General features: G+C 46.5%; 1 protein-coding gene across 2 annotated transcripts in view; it reads left to right on the top strand.

The window, feature by feature from the left end:
* The window catches only part of EVC2 (EvC ciliary complex subunit 2), a 155304-nt gene that overhangs the window by 82823 nt on the left and 49848 nt on the right, over positions 1-22633 (top strand). For both annotated transcript variants that reach the window (XM_060104248.1, XM_060104257.1), the window contains 6 exons: positions 332-656; positions 7012-7251; positions 9492-9667; positions 12242-12401; positions 16786-17240; positions 21134-21338. In XM_060104248.1, coding sequence (XP_059960231.1) covers positions 332-656; positions 7012-7251; positions 9492-9667; positions 12242-12401; positions 16786-17240; positions 21134-21338 — 1561 coding nt within the window. The remainder of the gene's footprint in view (positions 1-331; positions 657-7011; positions 7252-9491; positions 9668-12241; positions 12402-16785; positions 17241-21133; positions 21339-22633) is intronic.

Genomic DNA, 22633 nt, shown 5'->3' with positions numbered 1-22633 from the left:
CAAATCCTCGAAATATTTAACCATTTTTCTCCTGGTCTTCTTGTTTTTGTTGACTTGTTGCTTGTTGACAAAGACCATGTCTTATATTAATTATATTCCTTGTGGTTTCCAACACGGTACCCTGCAAATTTACTAAATAATATTCTACTAATTTAGTCACTGTCCTTCAATAACTGGATGGAGCAGAAGAGAGGGAGAAAAGGAAGAGAAGGAAAAGGAAAAAAGAAAGACCTTACTTTACAAATAAGTTAAAACCTCAGAGCTCTGAGGGACCTTTGGTTTCTGCTGTGATTTTATGTAATGGAATTCTCTTGACCTTTGTGTTTCCCAGGCTGGAAATTGCAACCCTGAATTGGGCAGACTCAGATCTGGAAGCTTGTCGAACCCAAATCAGCAAAGATATCATTGCTCTTCTACTGAAAAATCTGACCAGCAGTGGCCATCTCTCCCCTCAGGTAGAGAGGAGGATGGGTGCTGTTTTCAAAAAGCAGTTTCTGTTGCTGGAGAAAGAAATTCAAGACGAGTATGATCGGAAGATGGTGGCCTTGACAGCTGAGTGTGACCTGGAAACAAGAAAGAAGACAGAAAGCCAGTACCAGAGGGAGATGGCAGCAATGGAGGAAGCAGAAGAGGTTCTGAAACGTGTTAGTGAGCGGGTAAGGCAACTTTGAAAGGAAGGCTTTCATTTGCCTCCCTCCTTCATCATTTATCCATCCATCCATCCATACATACATCTACCTGCCCATTCATCCATCCACCCACCCATCCATCCATTCTCCCCACCTACCACCCTTCCATCTATCTGTCCATGTACTCATCCATCCATCCATTTATTCACTCACCACCCATCCATGCATCCATTCATCCAACCTCCAACCCATCCATCCATCCACCTACCACCCTTCTATCCACCTGTCCATCTACACTTCCATCCACCCATCCAGAATTCATTTAGAAAGCATTTACTGATCACTACTGTCTAGGCAGTGAAGGTACAGAGAACACTGAGACATGGTTCTTGCATTTGAGAAGTTCACAGTCTAATGAAGGATTCTCTCATATAACAAATGTGAATTCATTCAGCCATGTTGTAATAGAGTACGTTCACAGTGCTGTGGGGTGTTATGGGGCGAGTAGAATGGCTTCATTCACAGAAAAGCATGTCCACCTGAGCACAGCTCAGGGGGGTTGTGATGTCAGTGCACATGTGTGTCCGTCTGGACTGCACCGCGCTAAGTTCTCTCCAGCATGGGCTCTCGAGTCAGACAAACCTGGACTCATATTCTAGTACACTCCAGCTCAGCTCCAGAAGGCCTTAACTAGCCTCTGTAAGTCTGTGAGTCAAGGCCGAGGGCGCCCCCCTCTCAGAGCGGCTGGAAGAAGTAATGCAGGAAAGGAGCCCCGGGTGTGGGCTGCAGTAGGCTCCCGTGCACAGTGCCCGGTTCTGGGCGTTCTGACCTCTCGGCCTTCCCACGGCTGGTCTCTGTTGATAGGAGATCAGCTCTCATTTTCCTAGGAGAGTGTCAGTTTCTGTCTTGAAAGGAATCATGCCAGAGTTTTTTCCCAGGCGCACCAAATCCAGTCTGATTTCTGCCTTCCTCCGTGGAAGAGATGGCTGGTTCCCTCTGGTGACTTGAGCACACATAACCTGTTCTGAAAATGTATCATCCTAGGGAGGTCTAACATCTTAGGAACGAGCTTCTGAACTCCTAACTTCCATTCTGCAGACTGGCAGCCGTGCACAGAAATCCTCTGGGAGCGAGTAGAGAGCTCTCAGGGTGACAGCGCCTGGCTCTCAGATGGTCACCTGTGGTCAGACTACGGGCTGGGCACTAAAGCAGAGAGGTGCGATTCACGCCGTCTCACCCCCAGCCACTCCCCTGCAGCTGGGGTCCCCTCGCCTCAACACACATCGCATTTTAGGGTGTGCCTTGTTTTCTGTTTGGCTCCTGTATGGATTTCCTGTAGCTGCTGTAACAAATGACCACAGACTTCGTGGCTTAAAACAACAGAAATTTATTCTCTCACAGTTCTGGAGGCCAGAAGTCCAAAATCAAGGTGTCAGCCAGGCATCGCCCCTCTGAAATCCCTTGGGGAGAATCCTTCCTTGCCTCTGCCAGCTTCTGGTGGCTCCAAGTGTTCCTCAGCTTGTGGCTTCATCCCTCCAATCTTGACCTTGGTCTTAACATGGCCCCATGATCCTGTCACCTCCACTTTTGTCTCTTTTAAGGACACTCATCTTTTGATTTAGGACCTAGCTAAATGATCCTGTATTATTATCTGCAAAGAACCTTATTCCAGATAAGGTCATGTTCATAGGTTCTGGGATTACGATGTGGCTGTATCTTTTTGGAGAGGGGGAAACGTTCAGCCCACCACTGTTCCCCTGGCTGACCCCGCTCTCTGATCTCCATCCATGATTGCACAGGTCAGCACTGTGTTTCCTTGAGTCCAGCACTTAAAAAAATGTGTTTAAACACACTGTTCACTGATTCAGCCCCAAACAGTCTCATTGTCTCTCTCTCTCTTATTTCCTCAATTTGTTATATATTTTTTTCTGATAAAAATAATATGCATTCAATGAGGGACCTCAAAAGCAGAGGTTGGCAAACTGGGGGACCCATGAGTCCAATCCTGCCCGGCCTGTTTTTTCTGGCCCTTGAGTTGAGAATGGTTTTTACATTTCTAAAGGATTGTAAAAAGTAAAAACAAAAAAAGAATATGTGACAGAACCCTGATGTGTCCTGCAAAGCCTAAAATATTTATCTGGCCTTTACTGAAAGTCTGCCAACTCCAGCTCCAAAGCATAAAAGGATAAACCCAGAAAAAAATTGAAACGCATTCCACCAGTCAACAGTAGACAAACATTCGTTCAGCCTGTTTGTTGAGTTCCTGCTGTGTGTCTGAGCCTGGAGACACCACCATGCTAAGGAGACCCCACTCCTGTCCTCGGATTTCAGCATAAACCTTTTGCTTTATTTTTACATATATATATATTTTTTTACAGAGTAAGGTTTATGCGATTCATTGAACTTTCTATCATGGTTGTTTCCACTTACCATCACAGATGTCATTAAACGCTCTCACACTTAGCATTCACTGAAGGTCAGGAATGTTTCAGAGCACATCACCTGGACCTTCTCTTCAAATATTCACACCCACTCAGTGAAGTGGGAATTGATAGGCTCCCACGTTTACAGGTGAGGAAACAGATGGGAGAAGGTCACCTGCCTGAGGACACGTGGGTGGACCAAGACTCACACCCAGGCAGCTCGCCCCGACCACCAAGCCTCACGGCCACCCTCACGCAACAGTGCATCGTAGTCCTGGTGGGCTTCTGCCTTTGCAATGCTTTTGTTACAAAGACTGCCTGCGGCAGTGCAGTTTTAAGTGTTTGCTCATTATTTACACTGGTTGTTGGGGGCATGGAGAAGGGGTGACACACAGTGTCCTCCTGCTCGCTCTGTGCAGGGCTCAGGGTGGGCGGCACCATCAGTATGGACCCCCCAGGCCACCTGTCCTGAGACAAGTCTCCTTATTTGAGCAAATCCACTTCCAAAAATAGCATAAAGCTGCAAAAGTTAACAGAGCTATTTCCCTTCCAGTCTGTGCAAATCATTCCATCTTAGAATGACTTTGTCATCTATTCATTTATTGTGGTCATCTTTAAATAAAATGCGTGAAAATATTTTGGTCGTATCATTCCTCCAAGAATTAGTTTTTTGTTTTGTTTTTTTTTAAAAAAAGCTAAATGAGGACTCTCAGTTTTTTTGAGTAAAGTTTAGGAATTCCAGTAATTACTATAGCGATGAAATCTGTTCACATTTAAATATCTATATGATCCCGTACAGTCTGGAAAGCGTTTCTGCATGGAGAAGCTCTTAAGGGCAGTGGCAAATATAGACTCTGAAGGCAGGTGGCTTAGGTTTAGATCTCACTTTGTTCCTCCAGAAGGTGCATTGTTCAGGCTCCCTGGGTCTCGGTTTCCCCATCCTTAAACTGGGGATAATAATGATGCCTGTCATGTAGGACTGTCAATACTTGTATAGTACTTAGACCGATGCTTGGCACTGTCAGCCCTGTTCTATCCAGTTTCATTATTTCGTGTAATCTTTAAAGAAGTCCATGACATAAAACAGGATGTGAAATCTTTCCACTTCAAGTTGTAGAAACAGAAGCCCAGAGGGGAAGTGACTTGCCCAGCTTCCTGCAAGCAGCCACTGGCCGTTCAGTGTGTGTACTTTGTAGGGGGACTCTCTTCCAGATCCACGTGCTTCCCAGCTACTTGGAGAAGAGACAGCAGCAGTGCATCCTGCCCTGAGCTTCCAGAGGCTTCCTAACTCCTTTGAGTGTGTCTTAAAGGAAAAGACGCCTTAAGTGCAAGAACTCTTACACTGTAACCATCTCTGGGGGGTTTATTTCTATAAAACATTTTCACAATTTGCCCAGCTTGCTAAATTGAGTACAGGGAGTGTCATTTAGTACAGTCATAATTTCCTGACAGGATTTCACATTTTTGATGGCCTAGAGTCCACACGAATAGCAGTTGTCAGAACAGCCTGGCACAGGCCTGCGACTCTCGAGCCAGGATTGAAGTGCCCTGTCCTGATCCATGCCTCCCAATCTCTCCATGCAAGTTGCTTTTTTTAGGCATTTTAAGCTGAAGGATAAACATGCCTCATTTCTCTGAGAAGTCTATTTTACTGGAAAGTTCAATAGGGAGTTGGGGGTGAGTGACCATTATTTTAATGTACCTTTAAAAATGCATATTTGTTGCCAATATTTAAAATAGAAAATTTTGGATAGAAAATCCAGACTTTCAGCTTCTCTTAAAAAAATGGGAAGATAGGGCTTCACTGGTGGTACAGTGGTTGAGAGTCTGCCTGCCGATGCAGGGGACACGGGTTCATGCCCCGGTCTGGGAAGATCCCACATGCCGCGGAGTGGCTGGACCCGTGAGCCATGGCAGCTGAGCCTGCGCGTCCGGAGCCTGTGCTCCACGAGGGGAGAGGCCACAATTGTAAGAGGCCCGCGTACCGCAAAAAAAAAAAAAAAAAAAAAAGGGAAGATATGGCCACACCAGGTGCATAGTCCTACAGAGCCCCCTTTGGTGGGCTGAGCAGTGGCTGACCCCGTAAGCAGGGCTTGCTCTCTCTACTTTACCCCAGTCCCCAATGCCCCCTAGTACAGTACTTCCCAGGCTACCTCACATGACCTCCCCTGCTTGGCAGGCCTCGGTGGTGTCCCCTGCTTTAGGGTTTAGTCTTCTCATCTGTGCCACAGAAGGATTGAACTAGAGCAGGGGATGAACACATTTCTGTGGGTCTCTGGACCCCCTTAGGAGGGCAGTATACATGGAAATGGGGGGAACTCCCATCAAACGTTATTTTAAGGAGCATTTCACTATGACACAAACACATCATTTCCTCATGCCTTATTCTTCAGCAGAAATACTATTCTAAGCAAGGACAGATAATTACGTTTTAGGATTTGCATGTGCGCACTCAAGCACGTGTGTATGCGTGTGTGTGTGCGCACACGTGTGCTGTGTGCTTGCTTTTTGTCCTGGCTGTGAGTAGTTAAATGGATCTCACCCCTGTTTCATTCCTATTAATTAAAATAAATTGAGGTTTGGAGCTTGTCACATTCCATACTGTCAAAATAGAAGGTCACTTGGATGGATGAATGGACCTACCTGGGCACCAGCTACTCCCCTGGTAGCAGAGCATCCCTGTGATGCCCAGAGCCAGGGGCCCAACACCCTCATTGTGGGTGACTTGCATTCTGTAATTCAGATCAAGTCAGCTGTGAATAACTACTTCTCTCCAGAAGAGAAGACCCCTTCAGCTTTGCCACATAGTAATCTGACCACTGGAGTTAACAGTCCCATCCTATTCAAAGTTTATGTCCACACGCAGAGGGAGGGGATTTCTGTGACGTCTTACACCGGGGGCCAGGAATCTTGGGGCCTTCTTAGAATTCTGCCTCTGCACGTGGAATGACTAACACACCCTCCTGCGGCATGAGTCTTTTGAGGTAATGGGAATGAAGATGCATCAGGAACTTAGTGAAGGCGTGTCTGCCCCCTGCTGCCCTCCCTCTGGACCACATAAAGTGTAGGCATCCCAGGAGCCACTTCCTACCTCCTCTTTGCCTCCCTTTTAACACAAATGTTATCAGCTTGGGCCTGATTGCTGGTATTTTTCTCTTCATCTAAGTTAAGGATGAAAGATGATGGAAATGAGCTTGAGAGCCTAACAGCACAGTCCATTGATGTTTCCATTTTGCGGGCTATTTTCAGGCAGTTTGATTTGAAAATTTCCACCCTTATGAATTTTTTCTTTGAGATGGTTCTGGAATAAGTTAAGATAACAGGGAGGACAGGTTACAACAGCATTTCCCAGAGGTTAGCAGCTTCCTCATGGCAAATTTGGGATTCAGTGTGTGTGTGTGCCTGTGTGTATACACATGTGTGTGTTCCATGTGGGTGTGCACAAACATGCTTGTGTGTGCATGTGCACATGTGTGCACTGTATTTGTATTGCTGTGTGTGCCTGTATCTTTGTGCATGTATGTGCATTGTTTGTTGCTGTGTGCATTTATATGCACTGTGCATGTGTATGTGTGCACATGTGTGTTGGTGCATGTCTGTGTGCTGAGTGTATGTGCCTGTGCACGTGCATGCATGTGGTGCACCTGGATGTGTGTGCATGTATGTGCATTACTGCTGTGTGCATTGATATGCACTGTGCATGTGTGTATGTTGATGGTGCATGTATGTGTCCTCTGTACATGTGTGTGCATGTGCACATGCATGCACGTGTGCCTGTATGTGCATTATTGCTGGATGCATTTATATGCACTGTTCACATGTGTGTTGGTGCATGCATGTGTGCTGTGTATGTATGTACATGTGCACATGCCCGCACGTGTGTGCTCGCATGTTGCATACATGTGCCTGTGCATGCCTGACCAGTGTGCCACCTCCCACATGCCCCCTCTTCTCCACAGTCCGCTATCGAATGCAGCAGCCTCCTGCGAACCCTCCATGGCCTGGAACAGGAGCACCTGAGGAGGTCCCTTGCTCTGCAGCAGGAGGAAGACTTTGCCAAGGCCCACAGGCAGCTGGCCATTTTCCAAAGGAATGAACTGCACAATATCTTTTTTACCCAGATAAAAAGTGCTATTTTCAAAGGGGAACTGAAGCCAGAGGCAGCGAAAATGCTGCTGCAAGATTACTCTAAAATACAGGTAATGCCTCAAATGAGGCTCTCTCTGAGGGAGGAGTCATTTTCCTGAACTGTTTCAGTAAATTTCTTCTCTTTCTGAGCTAAGTCCTGTCTCTTCTTTTGTGCTGGGTTCCAGTGAACTATCGCTGTCTTCCTTCGACCTCTTGATGTGGCGGCTGAGTTTCCAGTAAGTAGGGCAAATGGGAGCTTGAAGCACAGGCCTTAGACTCAGGCTCACCTGGACTTTCATTCCAGTTCCACTACCCATCAGCTCTGTGAATTTAAGCAAATTGCCTAACTTCTCTGAGACTCAGTTGCCTCACCTGTAAAATGGGGGTAATAGAGTCCCCACACTAAAAGAGGCATGATGGAGATTTAATGATCTAATTCATGGAAGGCCAGTGCTTGGCACAATATATGCTTAATATATATAGTGGTTAAGAATATAAATATATATGTGCATATATGTACGTGTGTGCACATGTGTGTGGTGATGTATGCCTAGGGTTTATCATCTTTGTCTCGATATTCTTGGGTGAATTTGTGGGTGTTTTTGCATGTAAGCTTGAGTGTGAGTGTCATTAACCCAGACAATAAATTCCTAGATGACTGTGAAAATAGTTTATGAGACTGTCACTATTTTTATGAGGCCTGCCTGAGGCATTTTACCTGTGCCTGTACACACAGTGCATCACTGGTGTGCAGTTATGCACCAGATTTCTGGTCGTGGCACAGGCCTCGTGAGTGAGAGCTGCAACAGATCAGAGCTGTCCCAGGAGGAGACCGGGCAGCCCTCGTGAGCCTTTTGGAAAGAGAGGACCACTGTCAGAAGGCACTGGGCATCTTGGCATGAAGAGAGCTAGCCAGCCTCTCCGTCTTGCTCTTGGTTTTTCCCAGTAAAACTTTAGGAGAGTAAATAAAGTCCTAGGTAGGTGTTCAGACCCCATAGCATCACTTAGGGATTAACAGATTTGGCTGTTGTTTTGCCCGCTCCTCATGATAAGCTGTGGCTGACTCCCCATGTTGGAAAGAACACGTGTTATTGTTAATAATACTGGGGACAAAAAAGTAACAGCCCTGGTGACAGTCCCAAGGCACAGACAGGTTAGTATTTGAGGATCCCGCCTCTGAGCTTCCCGATGTCAAGGGCTCAGGTCAGCTGACTCGCGTGAACCAGCTCCGTAGAGGATAGAAATGTCACCGCAGTGTTCCTGCTGTATTGATTCTGCTGCCAGGAGCTCTCAGAGAGAAGCTGGCATTTGGCCACATCCCATCGACCATTCTGCTTTTCACTGTCAGGAGAGTGCAAATCCTCAGGTGTTGGACCTGGAGAGATTATAGCTTTTGTGTGGAAAGGAAAACATTTTACGTTTCTTATTGAACAAAATGTTGAACTTTCGGGTAACCCACTGCATGGACAGTATTTCCCCAGATGGAAAAAAGACAGCAGAGCCAGGCAGTGGAATAGTACACTGAGGCTGATGTTTTAATTACCGCGGGTTTAATTACTGCTGGTCTAATTATTATGCTACTGGTTGAAGCTGGATTTGGGAGACAGCCTATTATGAAGTTAAAACACAGGCCCTGGAATTAGATGGCTGAGTTCAAATCCCTGCTCAGTCATTTACTAGCTGTGTGATATGGACTCTCTTTCCTCATCTGTGAAATGGGAATAATAGTATCCTCTCCCTAAATTAAGTTACAAAAGACAAGAAATGCTCTGGGTCCAATGCCAGGCCCAGCAAAAACACCCAGTATATGCAAGGCTATTATTACTCTCTTGTGCTTGCTTGGGTTCTTATGCATTTTTTACATTATAAGAACTTCTTGCTACTCTGTGACCAGGCTCATCTCGTGTCCTCCATGAGTGTGGGAGTTCTGGGATCAGAGCTGGTGGCTAATTTATCCCAGAACTTCAGCACCTGTCCTGGTGCTGTGTTTGGAGAGTGCCACAGGTATGACTGTGTGCATGGGTGAAGGATGCCTGAGTGAAATTTATATTCCATTTCTAGGGAAGCAAAGTTGTTTTGATAACTCTTTACCATCTGGGTCTCAAATGCACTTTTCAAAGCCCTCATTTCTTATTAGTATGTAATTTTCTTCTGAGCTTTTGTTTGGGGCGGGGACATTTAAGGTGTTAATCACAGGGCTTCTATGCCCGTGTATTTTCTTCAGAAAGGAAATGTAATATTTTAACTGACTAGAAATAATTTTCTTTAAATTTTATTTAAGCATACTTTCTTGATTTTTTTTTTTTAACAGGAGAATGTAGAAGAGTTAATGGACTTTTTCCAGGCTAGTAAGAGATACCATCTCAGTAAAAGATTTGGCCACAGGGAGTATCTGGTCCAGAACATACAGTCATCAGAGACCCGTGTGCAGGGCCTGCTTAGCACTGCTTCTGCTCAGCTGACCCTCCTTATCCAGAAACACGAGAGGTAAAACGCCCAAACCACCCAAAATGATGCAAACAAACAACCTTGCCCCAACATTCCTCATCAAAGACCATCTACTTCTGTTCATTCAGCGAATGCACTGGCTGCTCCTGACTTATTTCTTAAGAATTCTCTAGTTGGAAGAATCCTTTGCATTACAGAATTTTAAAAACATACCCAATAGTCGAGACAACCATACAGTGAGCCGACATGTGCCCATCATCAACTTCAGTAGGTAACAGCTTGTGGGCAATCTTGATGTAGCTATACATCCCTGCCCTGAGTTATTTTAAAGCAAATCCCAAACATTTCATAGAGAAATCAATGGTGGAGTCTTTCATGAACTGTGTGATGGGATAGCCCACTTCTCCTTGAGCTCTAGGACACCACTGGCTCTTTTATTCACCTTTGTTTTTTGGGGGGTGGGGAGGGAGTTTGTTTTTATTTTTGTATTTTTTTTAATTGAAGTATAGTTGACTTGTTAGTTTCAGGTGTACAGCACAGTGGTTCAATTATACATACATACATATATATATATATATATATATATATATATATATATATATATATATATATATTCTTTTTCAGATTCTTTTCCCTTATAAGTTATTACAAAATATTCAGTATAGTTCCCTGTGCTATACAGTAGGTCCTTGTTGGTTATCTATTTTATACATAGTAGTATGTATCTGCTAACCCCAAATTCCTAATTTATCCCTCCCCGCCTTTCCCCTTTGGCAACCGTAAGTTTGTTTTCTATGTCTGTGAGTCTGTTTTGTAAATAAGTTCATTTGTATCATATTTTAGCTTCCACATATAAGTGACATCATATGGTATTTGTCTTTCTCTGTCTGACTTACTTCACTTACTATGATAATCTCTAGGTCCAACCATGTTGCTGCAAATGGCATTATTTCATTCTTTTTTATGGCTGAGTAATATTCCATTATATATATATATATATATATATATATATATATATATATATATATATATATATATATATATATATACGCCACATCTTCTTCATTCATTCATCTGTCAATGGACATTTAGGTTGCCTCCATGTCTTGGCCTTTGGAATTAAGTATAAATACACAGATGCTTATCTTGGATTCTGAGTATTTTTTCTCAGCAACACTTGGGTACCATGCAGCCAGGTAAATGGTGCTGCTCACTGCAGCCTCTAGCCCTTCGACAGTGTTCCTTCTCAGCTAGTCTTTGAGACGCATAATTGTCAACAATGAAATTTATTCTTTGTAGGTTACAAGCTTTAAAATGAGTAGGGCCATGATGATAAGGTTGGCTTTCTTAGGACAAGCCATGCTTTTATGAATTGGTTCTACTACCTGGGTAATCGTACTAGGACTTGGCAGCTCTCTTGCCCTCTTTAATGAGGATTTGGTAAGGTGCAAATTATGTGAACATTTCCCACCCAAAGATGCTAATGAATTTGTCACTGCAGTTAACTTGACATTCCTGATTCATTTTCACTCGAGTGAAAGAAACAGCTCCTTGCCTTGAACAGAAGCACCCAACAGCTGGTTATACCATTGGGAGCAGTTACCAGGGAAGTGTTCTGTACCTCTGAGTTTTAAATCCTATTTTAATAGGTTGGCACAGACTTATATTTCTGAAATGCATATCTACCATTTGCTCAGTCACCTATTCATTCCTTCAGGAAGCTTCCATGGTGAATCTACTGTATGCCAAGCAGGGGGCCCAGCCCAAGGATGCAGACAGACTGGGAATGGTAGTGGTGATAGTGGCAGCAACAGAAAAACAGAACCAGTAAGATATGTATGAGGAATTGTGTCGTGTGACTATGGAGGCTGAGAAGACCCAAAGTCTGCCGTCTGCAAGCTGGAGGCCCAGGAAAGCCAGTGGTGTAATTCAGTCCAGAGGCCTGAGAACCAGGGGAATCCCAGCCCCAGAGCAGGAGAAGATGAGATGAAATGTCCCAGCTCAACAGTGAGGCAGGAAAAAAAAGTGAATTCCTTACTCCTCCACCTTTTATTCTGTTCAGGCCCTCAGTGGACTGGGTGCCACCCACATTGGGGAGGGTCATCTGCTTTACTGAGCCCACCCATTCAAATATTAGTCTCACCTGGAAACACCTGCACAAACACACTCAGAAGTGATCTTTAATCTGGGCACCCTGGCCAGTCAAGTTGATAAACAGAATTAACCCTCACACCGAGTTTTCCCTACGTTTTACCTCTTGGACTTTACTTGTGCCATTCCTGTCACTAGGGCTTCCTAATCTACCATCTCCTCTTGGAAGATTCTATCTGTCCCACAGTGGTCCCCTTGAATGTTGCTGTCTCCAAGAACTCTTGCCCAGTTGTAATTTCTCTCAGGATGCTGAGCTTTCTCTGCACATCTCTGAAAAAGCTGACCTTACCCTTCCTGCATTTTAGTAACGTCTTAGCTCCCTGTTCTCCTGCTCGTTCTGATGGTAGAGATTTCTCTGATTCAAACCAAACTGATATGGAGATAAACATTCGCCCACAGCACAGTCAAGCTGCAGGTGAGTTTGGATAGTGTGTTAACTAACTCTGCATCTTTTTCATCTAGAGCAGGCTACTTGGATGAAGATCAGATGCGGGTGCTCTTGGAGCGGGCTCAGACAGAAATCTTTTCTATAAAACAGAAGTTGGACAATGACTTAAAGCAGGAAAAGAAAAAACTCCACCAAAAATTAATAATTAAGAGAAGACGAGAGATGCTGCAAAAGGTATATAAGGAATTATGCTCTTGATTCTTTACATAATCATTGTGAACACCCACCAAGTGCCAGGTTCCATGCCAGGCACTGCCATCAGAGGGCTAGGATCCAAAGGGCAACTGGGCAGGCATCCTGATGTGCCATCTACAGTTGATTAGTAGTGGCTTTTTGGAATGCTGTGTCAAGATTTCTACAGGTCCTAGCAAAGCTGAGGGTTGCAGTAGGTTAGTAATGTCTGCCAGGGCAAGGGAATAGGAGTGCTGGTTCCAGTGAATAATGACTGATGGGTGCTACATTTATGGAGTGTTTAATTGGCACTGTGCTAAGTGTATTATGTATTTTATTTAACCTTTACATTAACCCTATGAGGTAGATGCTACTGTTTTTTTTTAATGAAGACTTTGGGGCTGAGAGGGCTTAAGTGTTGTGGTCTATTTGGGCTACTATAACAAAGTACCCGACTGGGTGGCTTATAAAGAACCAAAATTTATATCTCACAGTTCTGGAGGCTGGAAGTCCAAGATCAGGGTGCCAGCAAGGTCGGGTTCTGGTGAAGGCCCTCTTCTGGTTGCAGACAGCTGACTTCTTGCTGGCAGAAGAAGTCAGAAGGGTGGAAAGGGGGAGGGAGCTTTGTGGGTGAGTGTGGGGTCTCTTTTATAAGGGCACTAATCCCATTCAGGGGGCTCCACCCTCATGACCTAAGCACCTCCCCAAGGCCCCCCTCTCCTAACACCACCATGTCCCATGTTAGGTTTCAACATATGGATGTTGGGGGAACACAAGCATTCAGATCACAGTATTAAGTAATTAGGTCAAGGTCACATGTTTAGTGAGTGGCAGATGTAGAATTGAGCCCAGGCCTCTCTGGCTTAGAGCCTCAGCCTTGTCCTTGACACTGACCTACTCAGCTGTTTGTGAACTTCGAGGGGGAGAGACCAACCAGCAACCGCAGAAATGCATCATGTGCTCCCTACATGCTCTGGTAGCACAGAGAGGAAGTCACCATCTCCTGGGGAACCCGAGTTCTGGGGGACAAATGAGCATCTGGTGCGAGCAAGGCAGGAAGGACACTGCAGGGGATGGGGAGGCATTTTGTTCAAAGGTGAAGCACTCAGGCAAGGGTGCCCTGCTGTGCTTCGAGCTCCAGAGAACATGAGCTGGGAGGGCAGAGGGTGGGGGCTGGAGGAGGCACGCCCAGGAAGCAGCACCGTCAATGAAGGCAGTGTGCCAGGCTGTCAGCTGACCTTCATTCAAGGACAGTGGGGAACATTGAAGGGTTTTCAGGAGGAGAAATGATGCCAAAAACTCGGCCTCTGTGCACCAGTGCTGAATCAAATCTTGGAGACAGAGTTCTGGGTGAAGTAGAAAAGAATAGCTTTATTGCTTTGTCAGGCAAAGAAGGATGCAGTGGGCTCATGCCCTGAAAAACTGTGTCCCAACCCGGGATGATTTGGTGATGAGTTTTGTAGCAGTGGTTCAAGGGCAGAGATGCTGCTAAGGATCAGGGTGTGTGCAGTCCCCGCAGTTTCTTAATCTGGCCTCAGGTGGTCTCCTGATGAGCAGGTCATTACCTTCTCTGGAATGAAGAATGCTAACATCTTCCATTTGTTGGGGGTTTTAGTTCCGTAAAAGAGCTCAAAGATACTGTTATGTGTATCCCTTGAGGCGGAACCCGGGACCCTGCCCCAAGGCTGCACTATTGTTTCTTGGCTGCTCCTCCCTTATCTCTGCATCCCCTCCCTTCCCTGATTAGCAGCTGTTCAAAAGGCTCCCATGCCCAGGAGCCCCACAGGTCCTGCTCAGTTGCAGAAGGAAGATCAGATTTGGGATTTAGGAAGCTCATGTGAGCAGCCTGCAGATAGAGTTGGAGGAGCCCCAGGCTGTAGACCTTGACCACGTCTACAATGGGACCAATGGGAGGCTGTAGACCTTGACCAGGTCAAAACTGATGAGAGCATGTCCTGAGCATGGGAACAAGGACAGATTCAGAGGAGATACTAGATACATGGGATAACACAGGTTGTTGTCTGGTGCCATTCGGGAGGGAAAGGGAAACAGAATAACTTAATTTGATTGATTAAAAACTCTGCTTTTATTATCAAGTGTTGGGCCCAGCATTCTCACCTGGACCATTGAGCTCCACCCCATCTTTAGCATCACCTCATCCATCTCCACTGGCTCAAGGATCAAAGCAATGAGGCCCAAGAACACACTTCTCTGATGGTCTGGCCTGATTCAAGGCTAGGATCTGGAAGGTTGGAAGAACTGCAGATATTTCAGCAGTTTTCCATGAGTACTGTTTCTGACAGCTGCTTTTGATCAATCTTGCGAGTGGTACAGAGTTAGAACATAGCTCCACAAAGGCAAAGGTTTGTGTCATATCCTCAGCTCTGAGGACACATTGTAGGTGCTCAACTAATATTGTAGAAGGAAGGAATTGACACTCTCTGGTCACCCGGACCCATGAACAAGACATATTTGCACAAAATAGAACCCAGACTATCCACAGGTGCACTATTGTTAATAACACCGTGATGTACATCTCTATGCATGTCAGCTTTTTCCCAGCACAGGGCCTTTATGCCTACTGCTCTTTCTCACAAGAATATCCTTTCCCACATCTTAACCCAACTGAGATATGACCTCATCCCTCAGGTCTCCCTTGGGTCTCCTTTTTTTTCTTTTTTTTTTTTTTTTAAAAGAAGAAGATGTTGGGGGTAGGAGTTTATTAATTTATTTATTTTTTCTGTGTTGGGTCGTCATTTCTGTGTGAGGGCTTTCTCTCATTGTGGCAAACAGGGGCCACTCCTCATCGAGGTGCATGGGCCTCTCTTGTTGCGGAGCACAGGCTCCAGATGCGCAGGCTCAGTAGTTGTGGCCCATGGGCCCAGTCGCTCCACGGCATGTGGGATCCTCCCAGACCAGGGCTCGAACCCGTGTCCCCTGCATTAGCAGGCAGACTCCCAACCACTGCACCACCAGGGAAGCCCGGGTCTCCTTCTTTATTATTTTTTTTTAACTTTTTAAAATTAGTAGTAGCATATTATTACTATAATTACTCTTGGTGGTGATTAGCCTTTTTTTTTTTTTTCCATTATGTCTTACTACAGGATATTGAATATAGTTCCCCGTGCTATACAATAGGACCTTGTTGTTTTTCCATTTGGGTCTCCTTCTTTAAAAGGCCTTCTGTGACCTCCTCATTTAAATTGTCTCTCATGGATCTCAGGGGGGTTTTCTCTTAGGATATCTCAATTTTCAGTTCCTATGTGCCTGGGACTTGGTAATAATAATAGCAGACATTCATTGATGCCAATTCTGCACCAGGCCCTCCTCTAAGAGTTACACATGTCTTTAGCAACTCATTGCATCCTCACAACTACTCTGTGAAGTAGATCCTATTATTATCCCCATTTTACAGATTAGGCAGTAGAGGCCCAGACAGGGCCAGACACTCGTTTTGGGTGGCTCCGCTTGTAAGTGGAGAAGCCAGGATAGGAGCCCAGGTGGTCTGCTTCTTGGGTTTTACCTACTCAATAGATACGTGTTCAATAAATGTTGAACAAATGAAGTTTTCACTACATTTTGGGTTATTTTCTAAAGAATAATTTTATTTTTGGGGGAGGGGGGAACAATGATCAACTTTATTGATTCATTTAAAAACGATGCGACCTCAGACAAAGGAGGTACTGCTAAAAGCTCAGTTGGGTGAGGCAGATTAAGCCTTTTGCTTAAATCCTCACCATAAATCTTTGAATTATGAAATTTGCCACCCCTTGCCTCTGGAATACTGTGATTAACGTAGACAGAGGCAGATTTTGTCTAGTCCAGAAGAAGAGAGCAAGATAGAGAGAATAGAGAGAATATTATATCTGAGTGAAGGAAGAGAAAAAAAGATGTTCTGGATCCTTCTTTGAAACAAATGAGTAAAAGGTGGTCACATTTTACTAAAGATGAACCAGGTTACACACTCTTCTCCTTTGGGGAGGATGTGTTAAGAAGATAAAAACCTTAATAGAAATTTCCTCCCTTGTTGTCTAAGGCTTGACTATGGGGAGAAATCAAGAGTCTTTCCAGTTCTGAACACGCTCTTGCAGTATTTCTGTCCTATTAGCCTATTTGTATAAAAATCTTAGTTGGTTTTAGAAGAGCAAAGCATTTATTCAAAGTTTCCATTTCGTGGCTCAATTCTCCTCTGCTGCTACTTTGGCCATCTCCATTGGTCTTTAAATTATGTTACTTTTTTTGTTTTCAAGAATAATTTGCTAAATGGGAGGTGATTGGGGAAAGGACTGTTGACGTTCTGTGCTTCCTGCAACCAGAGTGTTTTCCCCAAGGGCTGTACAACCGAGTCCCGGCCCCTGTTAATTGTCTGTTCTGGAACTCCTGCCAGCACAAGGAGCAGCGGAGAGAAAGGCTGTCCATCGCTGAAGCCTTCGGGGCGGCTGAGGATGCTTGCCAGTACATGGGCCAGTGGCGGAGCCTGGTGGCCGAGCACAGCGCCACCCTGGAGGAGCTGCAGGAGCGCCTGGACCAGGCTGCCCTGGATGAGCTCAGGGCCCTGACCCTCTCACTGTTGGAGAAAGCCACAGAGCAGCTGCGGCGGCTGCAGAACTCTGTGATGACCCAGGAGCTGCTCAAGCGCGGGGTCCCCTGGCTCTTCCTGCAGCAGATCCTGGAGGAGCACAGCAGGGACCTGGCTGCCCGGGCCGAGCGGCTCGAGGGCGAGGAGAGGGACAGGGGCCAGGAGGGCATCCAGAGCGTGAGGCAGAGACTGAAGGACGATGCTCTGGAGGCCTCCATGGAGGAGCAGGCGGAGCTGAGACACTGGGAGCACTTGATCTTCACGTGAGTTTTAATCCCTGTGTGTTTTCATCACCTCCTCTCCTCCCACTGCTGGGGGAGGGGTTCCACCGCCTGGTTATGGGGATGGCCAGACACGTGCCATCTGACTCTGGACAGCAGTGTATTAGTCACTTATACCCACAGCCCAGGGAAGACGGGCAATGCATGTCCCCCCAGGGCCACTCAGGGGTTGCAGAGCAAACAACCAGGGCTCGTGGGAGGCAGGCTTTGAATCTGGGTTGGCCAAAAAGTTCGGATTTTTCACGTGAGGGGGGAAACGAGCAAACTTTTTGGCCAATGCAAGAGCAACAAGAGGGTGAGGTGCCCCCAGGTTCCCATGAGAGGATGTGATGGGCTTGTTTGGACAATTACAGGCTGGCAGGGAACTGAAACCCACTGCTCATGAGTAAGCAGGAATTGTGCCTGGTCCCCTTGATGAGAAGTGTTGTGTGAAGAGGGGAGCTTGTCCACAGGAGCAGGGTGGGGAGGGGAACTTAGAGTTAAGCCACATGAGGCCCTCCCTCTGTCAGCAGATGTCGGGGAGCACATGGTAGTGGGCCTTCATTCCAGGCCTTACGGCCCGCTGCACCATCTCTTTACGGGGTCCCTTCATTCATTGAATTCAAGAACCATGGAATGACATCCACTTCTGACTAGGATGCTGTAAGCCATGGCCCGCCAGCAATCCTGGTGTAATAATTATAAAATAATGGATAATTTGCACCACTCATGTTTTAAAAGCCATTGGAAAGCTATGGAAGCAACGAGTTGCTGCCCACTGTTGCCTTGCTGAGGCAGGGCAAGACTAGGCGGTGGAACAGCTGGGTGGGTCCTTGTCTGGGTGTGAAGAGGGGAGACCAGTCTCACTGCATGAAAGACAGAATCAAAACCCCCAGCAACAGCAGCGCAGTGAAGATAAACAGTAACCGCCATCTTCCCAGTCTATTTATTTAGAGTAGTATAGACTGTTTACACATAAGGGCGTAATTGTGCCCACTTGGCTATAACATAGCGCTCTTTTCCTTTTAACCAACGGACCCACCCATCAATATTCCTTAAAGGAACCAACCAACCCAGAAAACACTATTCAAGTGAATAAACAAAACCAAAGCCCTTTGACTCTTCTTTCCTCGGTATGGCCACTCCACAGTTCAGTTTGGATCTTAGCCACAATTTCAATTCTGAATTGAATTGAAGCCCTTTTGATTAGAAAAGGTTGCATCAACATAGGATTGTGGAGGGGGTGTTGGGGGTGGGCGTTGGGGGAGGGTAGGGGAAGGCATCCTTCTCAGTCTTATCTGCTCGGTCCACCTGTCCCCCTCCTCTATTGATCCTGAGTGCTGCTCGCTGGACATCGGTGGTCCTCCCCATCTGCACCGAGGCCTGAGCTCTCCTTGAACCCTTTCAGGGATACCAGATAGCAGAGCATCGTTCTGCAGCGCCCATCCTTCCTTGGTGGCAGTTACATCCCATAGAACAAAGTCTTCCTGGCCTCAAGGATGCAGTGCCTCCTCCTTAAGTGCTCATTCCCAGGGACTGATCTTGCTGCCAGGGAGGAGAAGTCCCAGGTGTTCGCAGAGGGTGAGATTGTCTTGGTTTAGATGAAGTGACCTCTCCCCTCCTTCTCATCTCTCTTTCTTTATGGTTCTGTCCTTGTTTAGTTCACAATCTTTGTTAGCTTTTGTTTTCTTGAACAAACAAGATGCTGTCTTCTCCAAGCCCATACAAATCAGATCCTTAAATGCCACTTCTTATTCCCATGAATTGTTCTCAGCAGTAATTATTCAGCTCAATCTACATTCGACCAAAGTCTCTTTGCTCGATCCAGCCTGCTTTGGGCTCTTCAAAGTGTATGGATCGGACTTGACATTCCCATCATTGGATGGTCATCTTCTTTGACTTCATGTGGTTCCATTTTGCAGGGAGTATTATTAAAGCAGCCGCCGATTGAGTCCTTCAACAGGAAAAGAGAGATCTCACTTTGGTATCAGAAAACTCTTTATGATTTTCCTAAGGGTTAAAGGGGGTCAACTAACAATACACACAATCTGAGTCTGCTTATATACTTTGCTTATTTAAGACCCTAAAAGGTTGTAGCCTTTATTTCTGAGGCATTAAGTAGAAATGGCTTTGCACAATAGTTTTGAAACATATTTTTATAAGCTTCTCAATTTCAAGCAAGAGAGAGTTGCTGTAAACCTGGTCCTATAAAATAAAAATCAATAAAGATGCATATTTTGCCAGGGAAAGTGTCTTTGAGACCTTTTTGCTAAACTCCTGCCTGGGTTTTAAAATCCTTCAGGGCAAAGACCCTATCTCCTATATTTCTGTATTATCTTGGTGCCTACCTAGTGGAGGATTAAAGCCAGACCACCCTGGGCCAATCTGGTTTGAAGATGGGCAAGAATAAAGACTCAGATTCATTTCAGAGTTGCTTTCACCTTGGAGTCCACGTAAGCAGCAAACACGTAGGGCGAAGATTCTCCACGAGGGAAGGTACAAAGGAACAGCTGCAGTTTCCTAAAGTGCTTCAGAAAAATTGGTGAGTTCCAGGGAACCCAATACATGGGCTTGGGGCCTTCAGACCGCTTCTGTCTGGGGGCCCAAGTCAGCCCTTTCCGTCTTATTCTGTTTCCACGAGAGAACTTTCTAGGTGAGCTGAAGTCCCACAGGCCCACATGAAGATTTTTTGAGTGATCAGTGAACAGACACACGTTGCCCAAAACAGGACAGAAGAGATGGCCTCCCCCCAGATGCTGTCTCCTGGGTCAGGGAGGACGTTCTGTTCAGAAGTCCCAGCAGACCTCTTCTTCCACCTCATTGGCCAGACTGGATCCCCAGAGGTGGGAAAGAGAGCCTGTGGCCATTCTCCCCTGTAGAGTGGCTGCAGTCCTTGCCTGGGAGGAAGAGGGGGACATTCCTTAATTTCCTCATTTGTAAATTGAGGACTGAGTCGCCAAAGGATTAGTGAGGATGCCGGTAAATGTTTCCTGGGGCTGGCATAATAAAGCACCACAGACGAGGGGCTTTAGAACAACAAAAACGTATTGTCTCCCAGTTCTGGAGGCCAGAAGTCCAAATCAAAGTGTTGGCAGGGTCATGTTCTGTCTGAAGGTTCCAGGAGAGAATCTGATCCCCGCCTTTCTCTTAGCTTCTGCTGTTGCTACAATCCTCAGCACTTGTTGGCTTGTAGACCCATCATCACATGGCCTTCTTGTGTGTGTGTCTTCTCTTCTTTGAAGGACACCAGTCATATTGGATTAAGGGTCCACCCTATTGCAATATGACCCCATCTTAACTTACTTCTAAACTGCCTCTGCAAAGACCCTATTTCCAAATATGGTCACATTCAGAGGTACCAGGGGTTAGGACTTGAACATATCTTTTGGGAGGACACAGTCAGCCCCTAACGGTTTCCAGCATGGAATAGGTTTTCCCTAAATGAGAGCTGTCACTCGTCATCCTATAAAGACCCAGCACAAGGCCCCCCTTCCCCATGACCTGCCGAGTTGGGCATCTCTCCTCTGGGCTGCTGGTCCCTACTTACAATCTGCTGCTGGCCAGGCTCGGTGGACAGTTCTTTGTCTTCATGTCTGTTCTAAACGGAGACAGGTTCTCTTCAAGGTCATGAGCGCTGGGACGCCTGTTGCCTGCTCACAGGCTTGTCTCATTCAACTGTGAATTCTTAGCCATGATATGATGTTGTGTCCATCATGACACACATTAGGTGCTCAAGAAATCCTTGTGGAATGAATGCCCGATTAAGGAGATGGTGGTTTTTTTCCAGACGTGGATTTGGCTAGTGGAGTTGGAGCTTTGAATTTACACTTTCCCCCCCAGCACACCCTGCACTGTCTTCTCTCCACGAGAACATATCACTGTTCTTGCTCTTCCAGGAAGCTCTGGTCCTCTGCCTTCTCCCTGTCCGAAGAGGAGCTGCTCGGGATGAGGCAGGAAGTTCACGGCTGCTTCGCTCAGATGGACAGGAGCTTGGCCCTTCCCAAAATCCGGGCCCGAGTCCTGCTGCAGCAATTTCAAACCGCATGGCGAGAAGCAGAGTTCCTGAAATTGGACCAGGCACTGGCCGCCCCTGAGCTGCAGGTAGGATGGGCATCTCGGGGCCTCGTGGGTGCAGAAGCGGGGCCTCCTCTGGCGGTTGATACTGTAGGATCTGGCTCCGCCACCCACCCTCAGCTCATCTCCCACCCTCTCCTCTCTGGCCCTGTTGGCATCAGCTGTTCCTGGAAGCACCTTAAGTTCTGCAGTGGACACACTGGTACCTGGACTTTGCACTATCCACCAATGGCCCTGAGTCTCTGCCACTCAGGCTCACAGCTGTGCCCCTCTCCTGAGCATTCCCCTCAGCGATGGGAGCCACCTGCCCTGAAAGGTGACTCTTCCTCCTGCCCCGCCCCTTGGCCACAGCCAGTGACCCACTCAGAGTACTTCTGTAAGTGACACAAAGAAGATGCTCAGCTCAGGTGGCAAAGGGCATCTCTCACCCTGGGCCTCGTAGGGTGATGATTGACAGATGCCTGTGGTGAGCACGTGTTATGTGCCACAGATGAGGCAACTCTTGGGTGCAGGGTTTACTCTGGAGCCCCTTATGGACCAGTCAAGGCCAGACCCTACCTGAGACCTCCACCATGCGTGGCCCTCTCCCCATCCTGTCCTGGTTCCCTCACCCCCTATGTCTTGCTCAGAGGTCCTCTCTCAGGAAACTGCGTGCACCCCAGTCCCTGTCTCTGGCTCTGCCTCTGGGGAATCCCACCTGAGACAAGGCCTCTGAACTTGCTGTTTTCTTTGCCAAGAACCTCACAGGGCCAGCTCTTTATGGTCTCTTCACATCTCAGTTCAAATGTCACCTGCACAGAGGTCTTCCCTGCGCACTATCCAAGATCACCACTTTCCCAGGCATCCTTTATCACATGCTGCGTTCCCGCTTCTTCAGAGAATTGATTGCTATCTGCAATGTCCTGGTTTCTCGACTTACTCATCGTCTGTGCTCCCACTGCCCACAAGATCCCTGTTTGTAGTTCCCATTCACCACTCCATCCCAGCACCTAGAAGGTGCCTGGTGCATAATAGGCGTGCAATAAATTTTATTGACTGAACCAACCAACCACCGGATGTGGGCGGAATGCGGGGACTTCCCTGGAGTTGATATTATGTTGAGATTGAAAACATTTCGAATCACTTACACTTCCAGTAGTTCATCTGTGGTTCATAGCAGGGCCAGGAGGTAGATAGTTTGTCCCCATTCTACAGATGAAAGCACCAGCCAGCAGAGGAAAAGTGATTGACCGACGTAGGAGGAAGTAGAAGGACTCATCTTGGAGCTGGTGCTTTCTGACTTTAAACCTACTGCTTCTCCTTGAGGAGAAAACAAAATTCAG

The sequence above is a fragment of the Mesoplodon densirostris genome, chromosome 1, assembly GCF_025265405.1.
Source record: "Mesoplodon densirostris isolate mMesDen1 chromosome 1, mMesDen1 primary haplotype, whole genome shotgun sequence".
Classification (NCBI taxonomy): domain Eukaryota; kingdom Metazoa; phylum Chordata; class Mammalia; order Artiodactyla; family Ziphiidae; genus Mesoplodon; species Mesoplodon densirostris.
Note: the sequence above shows the minus strand (reverse complement) of the source record. Positions and strands in the feature narration are given on the sequence as shown.